This window comes from Schistocerca nitens, chromosome 1 (assembly GCF_023898315.1).
Source record: "Schistocerca nitens isolate TAMUIC-IGC-003100 chromosome 1, iqSchNite1.1, whole genome shotgun sequence".
Taxonomy (NCBI): Eukaryota; Metazoa; Arthropoda; class Insecta; order Orthoptera; family Acrididae; genus Schistocerca; species Schistocerca nitens.
In genome coordinates, this window is record NC_064614.1 from 823225701 (window position 1) to 823244623 (window position 18923).

The 18923-nt window shown below is 42.5% G+C and overlaps 1 protein-coding gene across 1 annotated transcript; it reads left to right on the top strand.

The window, feature by feature from the left end:
- The first annotated feature begins 5539 nt into the window (after positions 1 to 5539).
- On the top strand, positions 5540 to 18500 carry LOC126205245 (facilitated trehalose transporter Tret1-2 homolog). The gene is made up of 4 exons (XM_049938870.1): positions 5540 to 5612; positions 9906 to 10186; positions 14404 to 14991; positions 16461 to 18500. Exons 1-4 carry the CDS (start codon positions 5540 to 5542, stop codon positions 17034 to 17036), a joined length of 1518 nt encoding a protein of 505 aa, XP_049794827.1. The 3' UTR covers positions 17037 to 18500.
- Positions 18501 to 18923: the final 423 nt, after the last annotated feature.

The window sequence follows — 18923 nt, forward strand, 5'->3', positions numbered from 1 at the left end:
GGTGCACATTTGTGAATGTTCAACCTTTTCATCATGGGCAAGTGCTACCAACTGTTGGGCTTCACTATGAAAATATCAGCAAGTCAATGAAGCAGTACGCATCAGTTCGTGACTACCAACATAGCAGATTTGGTTAGTTCGCTATATTTCACTGTATGATTGAATGTTGTTACCGTTATTTTACATGGTGATTATTGAACGTTCACTTTACTGTTTATTACAACGGAGAATATTTCGTAATATCTTGTTCTAGTCCATAGAATGAAGCCAAGTGTACAAAGTATGTTTTGAAACGGGTACATATTTTTTATAAATCTTGGCTCCAAAATTATTATAAAAAAATCACCTAAGAGCATTACCACATAAAGAAAAATTTTCCTTTTGCCAGTTTAAGAAAAAAGACTCGGAATTACGTGGAAAAAGGTTCAGATCTCTATTCGCTAATTGTAACTCAAATTGTCCTTCTTCACATTTGCCTAATTCAAATTTGTGTTCCATCTGTAATGACCTCCACGCTGACAGCACATTGCAGTATAATCTTCTTCCAGGTCTTGTTTATACCTTTCGCCTCATCTGTTCCTCCTAACATCTCTTCCTGTCTTCTTGAATTTCGGAGTCTGTCTCCAACACGACAGTTCATAAGTTTTCTGAAAGAGAAATTGATTTTTGAAAATTCTTGCTGTGAATTCCCAGTTATTTTCATGTGTGAAATGTAATCGCAGATTTCGAATACGGTATCACCAAAGATAGAAAAAAAATAACAGTTTGTGCTGGACAGAGACTCGAACCCGGATTTCCCGCATTACTCGTACGGTCGGCTTAACTGCTTCACGAACAGACCCAAACTTCCTCACGTCCCACTGTCTGCTTCCCATAGTGCTCGCACGATTATGTGATTCCCGCATAGGGAGACAGTTTCCTCCCCAGGTTGCCTTGGCTTTGGCATTAAATGCATTTCTGCTGTATCTTTGCTTGACAATGTCTGTAAAGTTTGATCCAGTCTTCCTTCAGACATGCATACATGTGCGAAGGAATATTGCATCGAACTTTACAAACACAGTCAAATTCAGACACTGCAAAAATATAAAAATGGCTCTGAGCACTATGAGACTTAACTTCTGAGGTCATCAGTCCCCTAGAACTACATAAACCTAACTAACCTAAGGACATCACACACATCCATGCCCGAGGCAGGATTCGAACCTGCGACCGTAGCGGTCGCGCAGTTCCAGACTGTAGTGCCTAGAACCGATCGGTCACTCCGGCCGGCGCACAAATATATTTTAATTTAGTTGGTATTACGCCAAACTGAGGAGCATCCTATTGCTGGACTGATAACGCACTTATTTTATGGTACTTGTGAATTTTTTGACACTTAAATTACAGTTTTCTTGTTAGTTTTAATCGATAATCACAATCTCTGAGAAAGAACCAACGTCATGACAGGTGTAGGGGAACAAGGACGTTCTTCGACGTCATTTGGTTCCTCACCTTCATAATTCTGTTTGTAGCCGCCAGTACGTTCAGGTGAAAGCGACCTCTAGATCCTGTTGTTCATCTGCACACACCATCAGTGCAAGACGCAGCCAACACAATTGAGAACTCTTTACCTTGGGAGGTTCCCAGTCGTGGAGATGACAAGCTTCTCTTCCAGACTTGGCCTCAGTATTTGGTTTTCACTAGTTCAGGATTCGGATCGACGTCTACTACAGCCATTTTCTTTAAGTACGACTCATTTTCGTCTTGATATTTCATCACTGTCATAGTCGGAACCAAGGTATACATCACATGTCAAAAATTTCAATGGAAAAACAATTTTCTATCAGTCTTCCCGTCATTTTGTCTATCGTATTGTTTTAAGAGACATTGTCCACCATTCCGAATAGATCGTATGGCATTATTCACCGGGAGACCCAGTCTGCGGTAGTTTGGCCTGCAAGTGTTTCTATTTGACGCGACTTTGGCGACTTGCGGATCGATGCTGATGATGAGATAAAATGACGAGAGTAACTTAAACATACTGACCCGGTCGAGAACCGAAAACGGGATACCAGGATCTAGAGGCAGCAACGCTAACACAAAACCACGAACTGCGGACAGACTCCACTAAGGTTCCCACCTTCATTCGAGTGGATACTTCGGAAGGATAGTAATGCATGAGAAAATTTGTCTTTTTGGTCTAGCGCGTACGTTAGAGTATAACGCCGTGTCGAAAATTAGCAACGAAGCACGCCAGCACCGTTAGGCAGATTTAGTTTTCATAGAATTGATGGCTTTACAAACAACTGTTTTGCGTCGTATTTAACAAACAGATTGCCGAAATTTGTACTGAATAATGCAGACAATGTTGAAGAAATTTTAGTGAGTGGGGGGAAATCACGATGGGAATCCCACAGTATTCATCTATGGTCCCCAGATTCCTTGTGTATATGAATGACCTTCCACATGAAATTCATCTAGCAGGATTGGTACTTTTGGCAGACGATGCTAGTTTTATAATAAATCCCATTAGAGAGAAAGCAACAGAAGAAATTGTTAATGGTTTTTTCAAAGAACCGTTAAGTAGTTGTCTGAAAATGTAGTCTCCCTTTAGCTTTCAGAAATCACAATAAATTCAGTTCTGTACAATAGATAGTCATACCAACAGCCGATGTAGCACATGAACAGCAGTCAGTAAACAGGGAAGAGTGCTCGAAAATTTGGGCTTTACGTGTTGACGAAACATTGAACTGGAAGAGACGTGTTACTGAGCTGCTCAAGTATTTAAGCTCAGCTACTATTGCTCTTTGAATAATTGCTAGTACTGGAAAGAATCAAATCAACCTCTTAACACACTGTGCAAATTTCCTCTCAGTTACATCTTATGAGATAATTTTCTGAAGTATATCATCAGTTACGGAAAAGGTATTCATTGAACAAAGGCGATCAGTAAGAATAAAATGTTACCTCAGTTGTCCACCAACATAAAATGTCTGACAGGTATCAAAGTAAATTTTTGATCTAACCTAAAAGCGTTTCTTCTGGATAGCCCTTTCTACTCCATAGGCGAATTTTTGTTTAAAAACGGAAGCGCGAAAAGAAAAAAAAATTAGTTTTATGGGTGGTGGCACGAGTATGACTGAAAAATATGTTCATTAAACATTGATCTAATCATGTTAAAACAAACTATTTAAGCATTTCCTGCAAAATTACTCGTTCTTCATAATTTTCATAAAAAAACATCGTTTCAACCATCTAAAGAGTATGTAAATAACTAAGTAAGGAAGTAATTCAATTTAAAAACGAAAAGAATGGGTATCATCCATGGCTTTATTGTAGGAAAAATCTCGATGCGACTGAGAAAAAACCTAAATTCAGTTTACGGGTGGAGCCGCAGTTGAATGTGCAATCTGGATTGAGGTGTCATTTGATATTTTTCACAACGACAGTTTCTTACCACGAGAGAATGCTGCGATTGTCAACAATAACTTTGGATTCGGCCATAGTCTCGCACAGACAAGTGAAAGAACCGTCTCGGATTATCAATAGTGCTGACTGCAGTGAGCATTCAGCATGAGTCTCACGGTGCATAGTAGGAATAAAAAAAAAAACGCAAAACAAGACAATGACAACACATGCATCAGTGATTAAAGTCTGTTGAAACCTAGTTACAGTGTGGCAAATCATAAGGCGTCAACTTCCGCAACGTACAGGCATCGCAAAGTCAAAACACGAGTGAGGAAGATGGTGTGCGAAGTCTGTCACGCAGTTAGGAGATACTGAACGCTGTAGCTGTGTTACTCCGTAAGAAACTAATACTAAAATGTCTTTGTGAGTGTACTGAGGCGCAGCTGCAGTGCCATGCGTTGAACGTAAGGAAAGAATGGCGTTTGAAATGATCAGCTGTTTCATAATAAGGGAAAATTTCTTCATATATAGAGACCTCGGACACATTCTAATCCGTAAGCTACAGTACTGTTTGTTAATAATAGTTTGTAGTGCATAACTTCCCTTCTCTCCGTTCAGTGAGTTCTATCGATAATCCGAGAGAGTTCTTTCAACCATCTGTGGCTGTCTACGGCCGAATCCAAAGTTCTAGGCAACAATCGCGGTTTCCAATCTTGGTTTCCAATCTTGGGTCTACCTATAAACCTACTTTAGACTTTTCCTCAGTTGCACCGAGGTTGTTCCTACAATAACGGCGTGGGTGATTCTCATCCTTTTCGTGTTTAAATTGAATTAGTTGCTTATTTTGCTAGTTCCATATTTCTCAGATGATTGAAACGGTGTTTTTTATGAAAATGATGTAGAACGAGTAATTTTACAGTATATGTATTACCCGGTACACGGGTAAAACGACTGTCAACATATGTCTGTACAACTTGATTTTCCAAGAATTTAAAGTTTTTAATCACTACCAACGTGTACCTAATCCTAAGGCGTTAATTTCTGCACAGTCGTCTGTTACACACATAACATAAGGTCAAAATACAAGTAATGAAGACAAATTGTAAAGTCTGACTTCCAATTACAAGACACCAAACATATAAATGTGTATCAGTTCATGAAAAACAAACGGTGAATGGATCAGGCGTTATTTTGACACCTCATTGCAGTGCACCCTGTGCAGAACTGATAGAGACGTAATGTACTTTCAGTTTGCTTCATGTTGAGGAATAGCACTTGACTTCGTCTCTTATGTACAACGTGGAGATATTCAACATTTGTGTTCTGTGCTCCACATTCGAGGATAATTAGTGACGATCACTGGGACGAATGTATAATGAATAACGTTCCCACGTCCTGTTTCCATGGCTCGTATACGGGAGGAACGACTGTCATTCTTCTACATAAGCCCGGATTCGGATAAGTCTTCCGCGGCAGTCGTTAAGATACGGATGTACTTACTGGCTCGTCTTGAAACTTATGCTCTGTGGATTTTAAAAGAGGAAGGTTCTACGAAAGCACGTCTTTCCTGTAGTAATCGCGATGGCAAATCGCTTGATGCTCGTGCCAACTACTTTACACGAATTCGCTTCTGTCTACTGGATAAAAAAACAATGAACTACCTCAGTCTCCTATTCTGGTAATCTTCTACTGTTTCAAGTTTTCAATTTTGATTCCCCACAAACGAATCACCATACACACACAAAATCCTAATTTGTTGTCACAAAGACACTACCACGAGTAGAAAGACCACAGGGTATCTTGTTACCGAGATACAAACCGACATAATCATATCCCTAGAGCAATTTCATTACGAAAGAAAAAAGGGCCGATCGAAATAGAGGCAACTGTCGTTTTCAGTATCAGTGTGATCGCTGCGCTGTTCTAGAAGATGCCCAGCTACTGCGCTGGTCTGTATATCTTCTCCTTCCGCGACATACGTCGTGCGGTACATACGAAACACGCGACCAGAGCTAAGCACCTCCTTCCTGATAAGAGCGGTCAATATAAGGGCGCCGTCCTCAGCTGGCGGACACAGTTCCAACGCACCGCGCGCTCTCTATCACCTGATAGATAGACTACCTCACACTATCGTTGAGGCGCCTCGATAAAAATGAAGCACACAAAATCCGAACCATCGGAAAAGAAGATCATCCACTGGCAACAAGTGGCCGCTGCCACTATTGGTAAGTGGACTTCCGAGTCGCAAAAGCTTGCTCTATGCTCCCCCTCTGTTCATGTCGTCATCCTCTTCTATTATTAGCGAAATATCTCATGTGACGTCACTACCTCGAAACGCATGTACTGTCGATATAGAAATTTGGTCCTTTACGAAACGTCGCACGAAATTAATCATTTTAGAGTCGTTTTGCACCTTGCTGACTACCGGCGATATAGCAGTTATTACCGGCTTGATAATGATACCGAGCGTTCCCATGACAACACACGACACACAATAGCAGATATCACTGCTGACACCCGTCAATGACGTGGTGCATCGATATCAATACTAGCGTATCTCGTGGGAAGTTCTCACGACAAAAGTAATCATTTATACCACTACATACATTATTATTAGAATAAGAAAAGTAATGAGGCTAGTTAGCCTAATAAACACTTGTTGACCAGTAGCATGATTGATCGAAATCTGTTTGTGAGGCACTCATATTAATGGAAATTACAAAGTATTACTAGAAAGAGAAAACGACAAGAACTACTTATACTATGCAAAGGGGAGGAGATGGTCTGTCAAGGGCAAGCGATTTGAAATCAGTGTTATATAATCCCTCATCGGTACTAACTGACATTGTTATTTCAGCACTATGGTCTCAATTTATGCAGCTACCTCTAGCTTAGATTCAACCTAGTCTGTAACCGATTTACACCTTCCTGACAACAAGTGTAATTAGTGATGTGATAATTTGCATTTAAACTGCAGTAAATGATCCTCTATTCTTTGAATAACGTGCAAGTGCTAAGCGAATAATTCCTTAGTAACTCATACTAAAAGTCACGCTGCTTAAATATTTTAAAAATGTTGTTGTAAATTTGTCCATTTATTTAAGTCTCTCCCACTGCATACGTTCAATGCAAATAAAATTATGTTCTAAAAGGTTTAACTGTATTGTGCAATATTTCAACATTTATTTAGTAGCAGGTGTACACAAAACTGGAGTATAATTTCAAAAAAAGTTACTAAATTACGTAGCCCATTCTAGCCGGTCAAGATTGTGTTCCAAAAGTCCATTATTTTTCTCTCCGTCTTGGAACATTCATACCTGCGGAGTTCAAAACAATATTCTGTAGACTGGTATGTTGCGTAGACAAATGAATTCAGATTAAAGTGTTACGTTGTGAATTTGAGTAAATGAATAGTCAATATATTAGCTATATTTTAGAGAGTGGAAAGATTGCATGTGAATGTATACTTTTTAATAATAAATAACGCCTCACTTTGTAATGAAACAGAATACTTAGCACGTACGCCATCCGCGAAATGTTTTCTTTTTTCCCTTAACAAATAAAATTTACACAAGATCATTTTTTATTTAATCAACTTCAAATATTTACTTAACGTTTGTCTTAACTGTAATCATTTTATATAAAGAACTTAAATTAAACGAACATTTTCTTGTATCAGTATTCGTACATTTATTCAGTGGCTAAAAATTGTACTTGGTTTCACAGTAGTTTTCCTCGAATAAGAGAATCGGTTAATGTACGTTAAAAGTGCAAGAAAGATAAAAGAAGTGCGTCGGAAATTTCGAAGCAGCGTCATCATTCTTGCATTCCTCGATACGCATCTTACACATAGTAACCATGTTTAAAATACCTTTAATTACAGATGGAAATGGCATTTTTCCAGCAAAATTTGACAGGAGTATATTTATATTGTCATTGTGTGTTAATATTTGAATCCTTTGCAAGATATTTCGATCTATGAATAATAAGTACTACAAGCATCTAACTCTTGTACATACTCTAAGGTTATTGAAGAGAAAACCGGGGCGTAAGTACTATTTCTCTCGGGGCCTGGAGAATCAGGCTTTACTGCCGATTTCTCGTATTAGATAAACGCGAGATTATTGCGTTACTTTTCAGATTCATTTGACTCATTTGCTGTAGATTACTCCCAACGGAGACAAGAAGTCTTATTTATTTTCTCAAATAAGCAATCATTTCTTCCTCTGCGTATATTATTATCAGAATAAAAAAGTAATGAGGCTAGTTAGACTAATAAACACTTGTTGACCAGTAGCATGGTTGATCGAAATCAGTTAGTGGGGCACTCATGTTAATGGTAATTACAAAGCATTACTAGAAAGAGAAAACGACAAGAACTACTTAAACTATGCAACTCAGTTTCTACTGGACCTGATGTGAGGACTGAAACACATTGCCGTATAAGTATAGTAAACTTTTTTCACGGCTGCGGCTGCTGTTAGTATTTCTAATAATTGTTGCATGAAAATATTTGCGAAACTAAGGACATAAAATTTCTTCTTTTTGTTTGAGGCACCATTTCGTCTACCTGATATGCGATTTTCATAAGATGTTAAACATGATAACTTCCTTGTTAAACGATTCTTACTTCGCTTCTTGGTGGAAAAACATGATTATGAATGAAAAACACAATATTGTCTATGCTCTACAGGATCGTGTGGAACATACACGTAGAGTGTTTTTCATTTATAATGCCAATTTCCACTGACTGTTGTGAAGAATATTTTATTTATTGCGACTGCACTTTCGAACATTCGTCGTTATGAAGAAACTTAAAGCATTCCATGAGTCTGTTATACATGGATGTTCCACACAAAAAGCATACTTGAAACCGTGGACGAGTAGTCCTTACGTGTCAGATAGCCAAGTGTTCATACTACTGCAGTGTGCGATTTGCAGGGGGGGATGGGGGGATCCCTCTGCATCAGACCATCCACTCCTCTGGATTTAGTTTATGCATCCCAACCTGGGATGTTTATTTCCCACGCACTGGAGTAAAACTTTACATATAATTTAAATTTGTGGAACCGAACACTGAAAGTTTACTATTAACACTGTTAATATGTTTGCTTATTAATTTTGAAAAAAGTGTTATGTAGTAGTTAAGCATTTCAAAACATTTAGAACTAAATGACAAGACGACGCACACCACATTTCTGTAGCATGCCACCATGTTGCAAGACGTCGCCCCAGTGTAAACGAGGCCTTAGAGCCAGGTCAGTATTGTATGGTGGATGTGGTGTGTTGCGTACGAAACTAAAACCTGCAATCACATCCAAACGTCGTTGAAAACTATGAAGAGGTGTCATCCTGCAGCAAGATAACGCTCGCCCACATTCTGCCAAACGGACAGCCGACGCAATATAGGAGTTGAGATTCGAGGTGCGGGAACATCCACCATACAGTCCAGACCTGGCTCCAAGCGATTTTCACGTGTTTGGACCCTTAACGGAAGCACTACAGGGAAGAAGATCTGAAAGTGATGAAGGCGTCATTGCTGCGGTGCAAAATTGGTTACAGATGTAACAGATAAACGTATTTTCTGATGAAATAAAAAAAAAACTCGTAAAACGTCGGGAAAACTGCATTGAAGTCCAGGGAGGCTACGTAGAAAAATAACGCATGTTTCAGTTTTGTATCATCAGAATAAGTACAGCTTTCCACAAAGGTGCCTTTACTTTTTGAATTCCCCTCGTATACCTGTATGTAGATGATTTTGTAAATAAGCTTTACCTGTAATGTACTTTTAAAGATATAACAAGGGATGGCTTTTCTGATAGTGCATTTCTGATAGTGCATACGCGTGAATAGTGAGTTTCGGCATTAACATCTATTTATAAATAACTGTTTAACCATGGGTAACGCCACGGTCCAAGCTGGTAACATATATAATTATACTAACCCCCTGAGACATCCCCCCCCCCCCCAACACACACACACTGGTAAAAGCGCACTACTGTAACCACATCTGCAGATCTAGACTTTAAACTTCTTTATGCCAAATCGACGACAGTAAAAAGTTACTTTTTCATCGCTTGGCACCGGCACCTGTCGTTACACCGCCATGTGAATTCGATCCAAGGACGGTTCGTATTCCCGTGTTCCGGAAGCGGACTGTACTTACCTCCTTCAACGATCTGCACCTAATCTACATACTGGATGTTAAGTTCATCCCTAGTCTCACTTCTGCTACTCTTGTGTAGTGCGCGTTCCGGAAGCAGGCTGTAGTTACCACTTTTAACAATCTGTGCCTAACCTATCTACTGGATGTTGAGTTTATCCCTAGTCTCATTTCTGCTACTCTTGTGTAGTGCGTGTTCCGGAAGCAGGCTGTAGTTACCACCTTTAACGATCTGCACCTAATCTACATACTGGATGTTAAGTTCATCCCTAGTCTCATTTCTGCTACTTTGGCTTCCTCAAATTTCATAAGTCGATGTGCCGCCTCTAACCTTTGCGCGTGTTCGCCCTCACAGCCAACCTGAGCACGCTGTGCGTGGGCTGCGCCATGGGCTGGACGTCGCCCGTGCTGCCGGTGCTGCAGCTGCAGTACGCCGACGTGGACGGCGTGTGGTACTCCGGCGTGCCGCTCACCAAGACGGAGGGCGCCTGGATGGGTGCTCTGCTGCCAGTCGGCGCTCTCATCGGCTCCATCCCTGCCGGCTTCATCACGCACCGCTACGGCCGCAAGCTGCCTCTGCTCGCCTTCGGCCTCCTCCTCTTCGCCGGCTGGGTCATGCTCGTCTTCTACGAGTCGGTGAGTCCCTGTACACGCGCGTGTGACCAGCTCACCGCTAGGCAATAACGTCGCTCGTTCGCTCAGAGCAGACACTTTTACGGAGTGACATCTACATCTACATCTACACGATTACTCTGTAATTCACATGTAAGTGCTTGGCAGAGGGTTCATCGAACCACAATCATACTATCTCTCTACCATTCCACTCACGAACAGCGTGCGGGAAAAACGAACACCTAAACCTTTCCGTTCGAGCTCTGATTTCTCTTACTTTATTTTGATGATCATTCCTACCTATGTAGGTTGGGCTCAACAAAATATTTTTGCATTCGGAAGAGAAAGTTGGTGACTGAAATTTCGTAAACAGATCTCATCGCGACGAAAAACGTCTTTGCTTTAATGACTTCCATCCCAACTCGCGTATCATATCTGCCACACTCTGTCCACCTATTACGTGATAATACAAAACAAGCTGCCCTTTTTTGCACCCTTTCGATGTCCTCCGTCAATCCCACCTGGTAAGGATCCCACACCGCGCAGCAATATTGTAACAGAGGACGAACGAATGAAGTGTAAGCTGTCTCTTTAGTGGACTTGTTGCATCTTCTAAGTGTCCTGCCAATGAAACGCAACCTTTGGCTCGCCTTCCCCACGATATCATCTATGTGGTCTTTCCAACTGAAGTTGTTCGTAATTTTAACACCCAGGTACTTAGCTGAATTTACAGCCTTGAGAATTGTACTATTTATCGAGTAATCGAATTCCAACGGATTTCTTTTGGAACTCATGTGGCTCACCTCACACTTTTCGTTATTTAGTGTCAACTGCCACCTGCCACACAATACAGCAATCTTTTGTAAATCGCTTTGCAACTGATACTGGTCTTCGGATGACCTTTTTGTGTGTTCTTCTTCTTATGAATGCCAGTTTGCGTTTTTTTCCCTTTTTTTCGCAAATTGGCATTCATAAGAAGAAGAACAACACCAAAAATGCAACAGGAGCGTACTATGTAAGAAATTGTCCACGCAACCTATAAGTACAGTTCAAAACATTACTACTTAATAGGAAATACCAACCACCAGAACTCTTTATAACCTATAGGTACAGTGACCAAAATGTAAATTAAATAGCAAACATATGTACATATTCCAGGCGACTGATGATGCCTTGCAGAAAATAAAGGAGAAACGCGTATGGCACTAAAATTGTGTCTTATTCAGTTGCTGTCAGACGGTCCATAAGTAAAAATTATCAATATACCGTTCCATATATTTGCCCCGTCTCCACACATTTCTTTATAGGTAACAGCAATGGTGCTAAATTGTTGCTACTATGAATGCAAATATCTATTCAAAACATTTGTGGATGAAAATCCTACGTCAAAGTTACAAATTTACCTTACTGAATGCCGCTTTTGGCTCATTATCGAGCCGTCTTCAGTCCAATCTAAAATGTTATTCAGTGTGCGACACTCATTACACATCGTCGTATTTTTTAGACATAACTTGTCCTCGTTAAAATCCTAAGTAAAAATCTGAGCTCGTTACATAAACTGACAACGTTAATCACTAATCAAGTGTCGTTACTGTCTCCATTTTACCACACATATGTACAAACTATCGACAGCAATAGCACTTGCATCGCCTATGAATGGATACAACTACTACTGCTGTCGATCGTTTGTAAATGTGTGTGGTAAACTGGGTACTGTAGCAACACTTGATTAGTGACTGACGTTGTCGAATTATATAACTAAAAAAGATTTTCAGATTGGGATTTGTTTTTAAATTAGACAGACTTAGCTGTATAAAATACGATTTGTAATGAGGGTCACACATTGAACAATATTTTATTGGACCAGAAGGTGCTTCAGTAATGAGCCGAAACCGGTAATCGGTAAAGAAAATTTGAAAAATTGACCTATGATTTTTATTCACACATGTTTAACTTCAACAGATCGCATATCTCTCCCCAACGATAATATCAAAAAATAAGGTAAATGTGAATTCCTCATATGACGAAGAGCTAGCTTTCATAGGTAATTACCACAACTGCATAATGATAACCACAGACTGTAATAGCTGCTTTTTCTGTTGATTGACCACGAGGAACAGTGCAATTAAGGAAAAGAATTCATAGAGCTAATTTACGAGACTTTGTGGCAGTACATTTACGAGATAAGTGGTGGGTAATTTCGATAATGTGGATGTATATTGAAAGTCAATCCGGTAAATTTATTCAATTTTGTTGGAAGGTCCACCTCAGATAAATCCATGAACAGGATGACTCATTTCTGTGATGATGTTACAAATTTTGAGGAATGAAGGGGAAGGGTAAATGTATCAATTTGATGTAAGGATCCCAGACCGGGAATGAGTTAATCGAAATCGTTCTGGTACCTCTGAGTGGAATACAAGTATCGGTTCTCTTGATGCTAAAACTGTAGTGTAGCAACTTCCAGATGTTGTAGTATGAAAAAAATTCTAGTAAACATGGGGTCTAAAATCCATATCTTAAGAGATATCAGCAGTTTATTTTCGATACAGAAACATATCTACTCTTTTGACTAAGCACCCACACCTCTTTAAGTATGCATTTCATACCCCATATTTACTGAAGACTTTTGCTTGCTTTTTTTCCATACTGCCACTTCTGAAAGCTGGTACATGTATCCCACTGTGAGAGGTATCAGAATGCTTTTCGCTGACAACTTGCGGCTTGGTCGTTTCAAGACCAAGATCCCTTACCTCACATTGTTACGCTAACTCTTCTGCATTAACCCTTAAAGTTTGTAACACATGCAGGATGACCCTGTATATTACAGTCCGAGGCATTTCCTTAGTATTATTCAGTTTTCAAACCATTAATATTTTACAGTAGTCGTAAAATTCCCCTTGACGTGTTGAGTAGTTTCCGTAAGGATGAAGAAAAAGGAAAAAGATTATGCCAGAAAGCATAAATGTAAGAAATGTTTCAATGTGTGATAAATCAATAATTTGTTTCATTTTGCAGCTCCGAAGTCAAAGTTTCTTAGCTCATTTCGGCGTACTATCGTACTAGGAAGCCACTTCAGAATGATACGAAAGTATAATTTATTAAAGGTTAGGTTAGGTTAGTGGAGTTTAACGTCCCGTCGACAACGAGGTCATTAGAGACGGAGCGCAAGCTCGGGTTAGGGAAGGATGGGGAAGGAAATCGGCCGTGCCCTTTCAAAGGAACCATCACGGCATTTGCCTGAAACGATTTAGGGAAACCACGGAAAACCTAAATCAGGATGGCCGGAGACGGGATTGAACCGTCGTCCTCCCGAATGCGAGTCCAGTGTGCTAACCACTGCGCCACCTCGCTCGGTAATTTATTAAAACATCAAGTTAGCAGTGCAGTAGAAAACTATAGCTTTACTTGTAAAAAAATTGTAACATTTGAGGTATACCACTTGTTCCAGAAGAGCGAAATGCCCTGGCGTTTATGTCTTCAAAACTTTAGGTCAATTTCATTCCAGATATCAGATGCAGAAAGTACTCATTCTCGAACATAGTCCATCCGATCACGACCACCGATTGCTGTGCCGCAGTGGTTATACACTGGAATGACATTCGGGAGGACAACAGTTCAAACCGCCATCCGGCTATCCAGATTTAGGTTTTCCATGATTTCCCTAAATCATTTAAAGCCAAAGGCTGCGATAGTTCCATTGACAGAACACGGACAGTTTCCTTCGCTGTCCTTCTCTAGTTAGAGGCCGGACGGAGTGACCGAGCGGTTCTTGGCCCTACAGTCTGGAACCACGTGACCACTACGGTCGCAGGTTCGAATCCTCCTTCGAGTATGGATGTGTGTGATGTCCATAGGTTAGTTAGGTTTAAGTTGTTCTAAGTTCTAGGGGACTGATGACCTCAGAAGTTAAGTCCCATAGTGCTCAGAGCCATTTGAACCATTTGAACCTAATCCGAGCCTGTGTTCCGTCTCTAATGACCTCGTTGTCGACAGGAGATTAAACACAAACCTCCTTCTCCTCTATCAGTATGACCACTATTATCGGAAGATTCCAGTTGGTCACGAGGGGAGTGCCGGAACTGGGGATCCCCTCCCAGCATTCCAAATTGGGACTCTGTCAGGCCCAGTCCCAGCTTCCAGCGATATTTGGCTGAAAGGAATAGAGCCTCAACAGTCAGCCCTATTCTCAAGAGTTGGGAATATGTGATAGTGAAAGGAGTACTGTATGTTGTCCTCAGCTGATCCTGCTGATGGTGGGGCGCTTCATCTGTGGGCTGGCCGCGGCCGGTGTGACGACGATAGCGCCGCTGTACGCCGAGGAGGTGGCGGCTGCCGAGATCCGCGGGGCGCTGGGCACGCTGCTGGACCTGATGCTGGCCGCCGGCCTGCTGGTGGTGTACGGCGTGGGCATCGTGCTGCCGGTGCGCTGGCTCACCGTCACCATGGCCGTGCTGCCGCTCGGCTTCTGCGCCGCCTTCATGCTGATGCCCGAGTCGCCCGAGTACCTGCACAACCGCAAGCGGCACGAGAAGGCGGTGCGAGCCGAGGCGTGGCTGCACCTGGAGCACAGCCCGCCCGCGCTGGCCTCCGTGCTGCTGGACAGCGCCGCCATCAAGCAGAAGGACGGCCTACAGCTGCAGCAGTTGGACGACGAGCGCCTCAAGCAGCTGCACGCCCAGCGCGACCAGCCGAGGCCCGAGCCTGAGGTTCCGACCAAGCAGAAGCCGCCCACGCTGCGCGCCTGCTTCATCGTCTTCCCGCTCATGGCCTTCCAGCAGCTCAGTGGCGTCGACGCAATCCTCTTCTATACGGTTGACATATTCGCGGTAAGTATCGTCATTCGCTTCCTTCTGCAGTGATTTACTCTGTCCTTCAAACTGTTCCACTTTATGTACCGGTATTGACAGTGATGGGCAGCGTCGACCCAGTTGTAAGGTGGCGGGGGGAAGGGGGGGGGGAGATTTAGAGTAGATTTATCGGAACAGCTGGTGCAACACCTTCACTACAGAAGTGTGGAACCTGTAACAGGTACAGTCCCACTCAGATCGGAATTAGTTGACTTACTTTTCTGGTTCAGCTGGCACTGGAGATTCGTGTCCACATTGTCAACATTGATATCGGTGAGCTAGTGCTCCTGATGCAGTCTAGTCTTTTGCTGAACTGGCTTTGTATGTTGCTTGCCAGCACGGAAGTGGCTTACTGTGAAGGCGGTGTCATCCAAGGAGCAAACTCTGGCTCCCGGCTTCTGCAAGGCTGCACCTGGCGACGGTGTTCCAAGTGAGTTAGTGACTAGAAGGGTCGGAGTTCAGTAATACTACTGGCTGGTGACCACGTGATAGTACCTACACACTGGCGCTGTCTGTGATGACGAAACGCTGGGACGGCAGCCTGTTGCAGTCAGCGTCGTTGCCTGGACCAATAGACTTTTTTAGCCTGAAAAATAAAGAGCCAGCGGGCGAATATCTTCTCTGTTTACCTTTCCGAGTCACCAAGACCACGCTTAGGCAGTTTCCCTAAGTTGTACCGATCCTTTCGCAGTGTGTTCTCTAAATAGGTGGAGACACAGTGCACAGACACGCCCAACGAGTATTTGCTTTCCACTAAATATTTTAACTCACTGTAAGTAATTATACACGATGTATAATAATTAATAGCATATATACATGGGGTGGTATTAAAGGATAATAATTGTGGGTCTCAAAAGAAGAGGTTTGTGAATGTATGGTTACGAGCCGCCACTGATTTCAGCATGAAATATTGTCATAGTGAAAATCTGTTTGTTCAAGTGTAAATTTTCGATCAAGTACCCATTTATTAGCCGGCCAGTGTGGCCGAGCGATCTAGGCACTACAGTCTGGAACCGCGCGGCCGCTACGGTCGCAGGTTCGAATCCTGCCTCGGACATGGATGTATGTGATGTCCTTAGGTTGGTTAGGTTTAAGTAGTTCTAAGTTCTAGGGGCAGATGACCTCAGAAGTTAAGTCCCATAGTGCTCAGAGCCATTTGAACCAATCTATTTATTACACTTTACGACTAGTGATGGGTGCCCTCTGCTTGATGATGCCAATACAGCAGTTAAGTGAGAAGTCTCGGCTCCCATGTCTGGCAAGCTGATGACATTTTAGAGGCTGTTATGCTGACTCTACACCCACCAAATCACATCTGAAAGACGCAAATGGCAGAATGGACATTCGACGTTGAATGGTCGATCAGGGATGGGGTGCAGAGCTGGTAGAACATTTCACAATAAGAAGAATCAGTTCCTCGACATTAATACAGCTCCTTTTCCCTTCAGGAGGCGGGCACCTCAATCTCGCCGCAGATATCCACAGTGATCACCGGCGCCGTCCAGTTGGTGGGCACCGGCGCCTCTGCCCTCCTCGTGGAGAACTTCGGGCGCCGCCCGCTGCTGATCGCTTCCGGCGTGCTCATGTCCGTGTCGCACCTGCTGCTGGCGGTGCACCAGAGCTGGCTCTGGTTGCACGAAGCAGCGGGCTGGCTGCCACTTGTCACCATCAACGTCTTCCTCATCGGCTTCGCCATCGGCTTGGGTCCGCTACCCTGGCTGTTGATCGCCGAGTTGCTACCCTCCGTCTCCAAGAAGTGGGCGGCGGGCGTCGCAGTTTGTATCAGCTGGATAGCGTGCAGCATCATGACCGGACTCTTCGACGGATTCATTGAGGAGTACGGCACGACGCCGGCGTACTCGCTGCTGGGCGGCATTTGCATCATCTACACGGTCTTCTCCGCGGCGCTCGTGCCCGAGACTCGCGGCCTCCAGTCGCAGGAGATCCAGCAGAAGCTGACGGACGCGGGAACGCCCATCTGCTTCACCTGCTGCACTTCTGAGGACTCCGGTGATGTCATCTAGCGGTTCACCGCCCGCGATCCGGTCGTGGACCCCAGCCTGCAACCAGAACCTGACTGAAACGGGTCTACCGTCACGCAGCCGGAAGCGGTTTAGAGGGGCATGCACATACCCCGCAGAATGAGTTAAGCTGTCACTGATGGCTACAAGCGCACTGCTGACATTCGTCCACATCTGCGAGTTTGAGTGGTAGAGAGAGACGCCATCGACGCTGATTCCTTTCACAGGGAGGAAAATTATTTCAACCTTTCCTCTGTGACGAGACACATTTCGAGACAAGCAGGGGCGCTGGTCTATTGTAAAAGAGACTCCTACACTGCACTTTTCCAAATAAGCTGTCTGCCACGTAAAACTACGCATGAACGAAGGTTCTGGACGATTTTATGCGCAGAACATACAGAGTAAAGCTCACTTAACAAAGGATACTACCAATCTGTAGGTGAATTAAAAGCGTGAAACCGGCAGCAGAGCCAGTGACTAAAGCTGTATCCGACTCTGTAACTTATATCAGCGAACCAAGAGAAACTCCCATCTGATAGTATCACCACGAGATAAATGCCACTAATTCGCTCTTGATCAACCTATATTAGTCTTCTTTGCACATTTCATTACAGATTTATGAGAATGTTGCGACATACATTGTTTTCCTGTAGGCTAAGTGTTGACGCCTCCAGTTGGGAGGTCATGCCTTAGTCCGGTGCTTCATTCTTGTCGTTATTGTTTTTATTGTGTGCATTCACAATGAAGACTGGTTTGATGCAGCTTTCCACGCTAGTCTGTCCTTTGCAGCCTCTTCATCTTCTGGCATTCGAACCTCCTTACTATAGTCAAGCGTTGGAGCCCAGTACAATTGCACCCTCCACACTTCCTCCCATTACCAAATATTTCTTCGTTTTGCAGAATGAGTCCTATCAATTTTTAATCAATAGGTGCCATAAATATTTTGTCTCTTCTGTTCGATTTAATACATCCTAATTGGGTATTAACTCAACCTAACTGATCATTCTTTTGTTGCACCACGTTTCAAAAGCTGTTATTCTCCTCACTGTCTGAACAGTTTAATGTTCCATTTCACTTCGCTACAGGGCTACAGTCTCAAGACACACCTTCATCCTCATTCATTTACATTATTCCACTTATTATTTAAGGTGGATGCTGGGACTATTCCTTCAACACGGCCAATGTTGATTTCCTGTACTGTGGTTGCCCAAGTGACCTAGTGTTAGGATGTCTGCCCCACAGAAATGCTCTGGCTTCTCTAGGAAGAACATGGATCTGAAAACTGGGCTGCTTGATCGGTAGTGAGGCACAGTTTTGAAGTAATAAGCGACTACACAGTGACACTGCTGCCGCATAAGCTACACGATCCCCTTGCATCAGTGTACAGTATCACGACACATTTAAGCAAACACGCAGGACTGGAATCTCATTCTGTTGTAGCTCACATTCACTGAAATGATATTATATAACGACGTTAATCATAAGGTTGGTTAATTATGTATTGCGATAGTGTTAATAGAATAAATATATATGTATATATATAAACTATTTTATACTTTGTATGAAAATCAGTATTATTATTCGAAACATATTTGTTTGCAATAAATTGTTGTGACCAAAATTATACTTTACTTCTTTTTATTCGTATTCCTGCTTTGTCCAGATTATTTGCACTGCAGTAATGTCTTACAGAACCTAAGATAACGTTTGGCTAAACAACTAAACTCTCCTTTCTCCTCCCGTCTAATTTTAGGGAGAACAAACTGCGTTTCGCCAATAAAAAAGTTACGAACATATGTTTTTCATTCGCTATTGTCGAGGTTTTCTCATATGGAAATACAACACAGAAATGAAAGAAAAGGGAGATTAATTTTTTACTGATATTTAAAT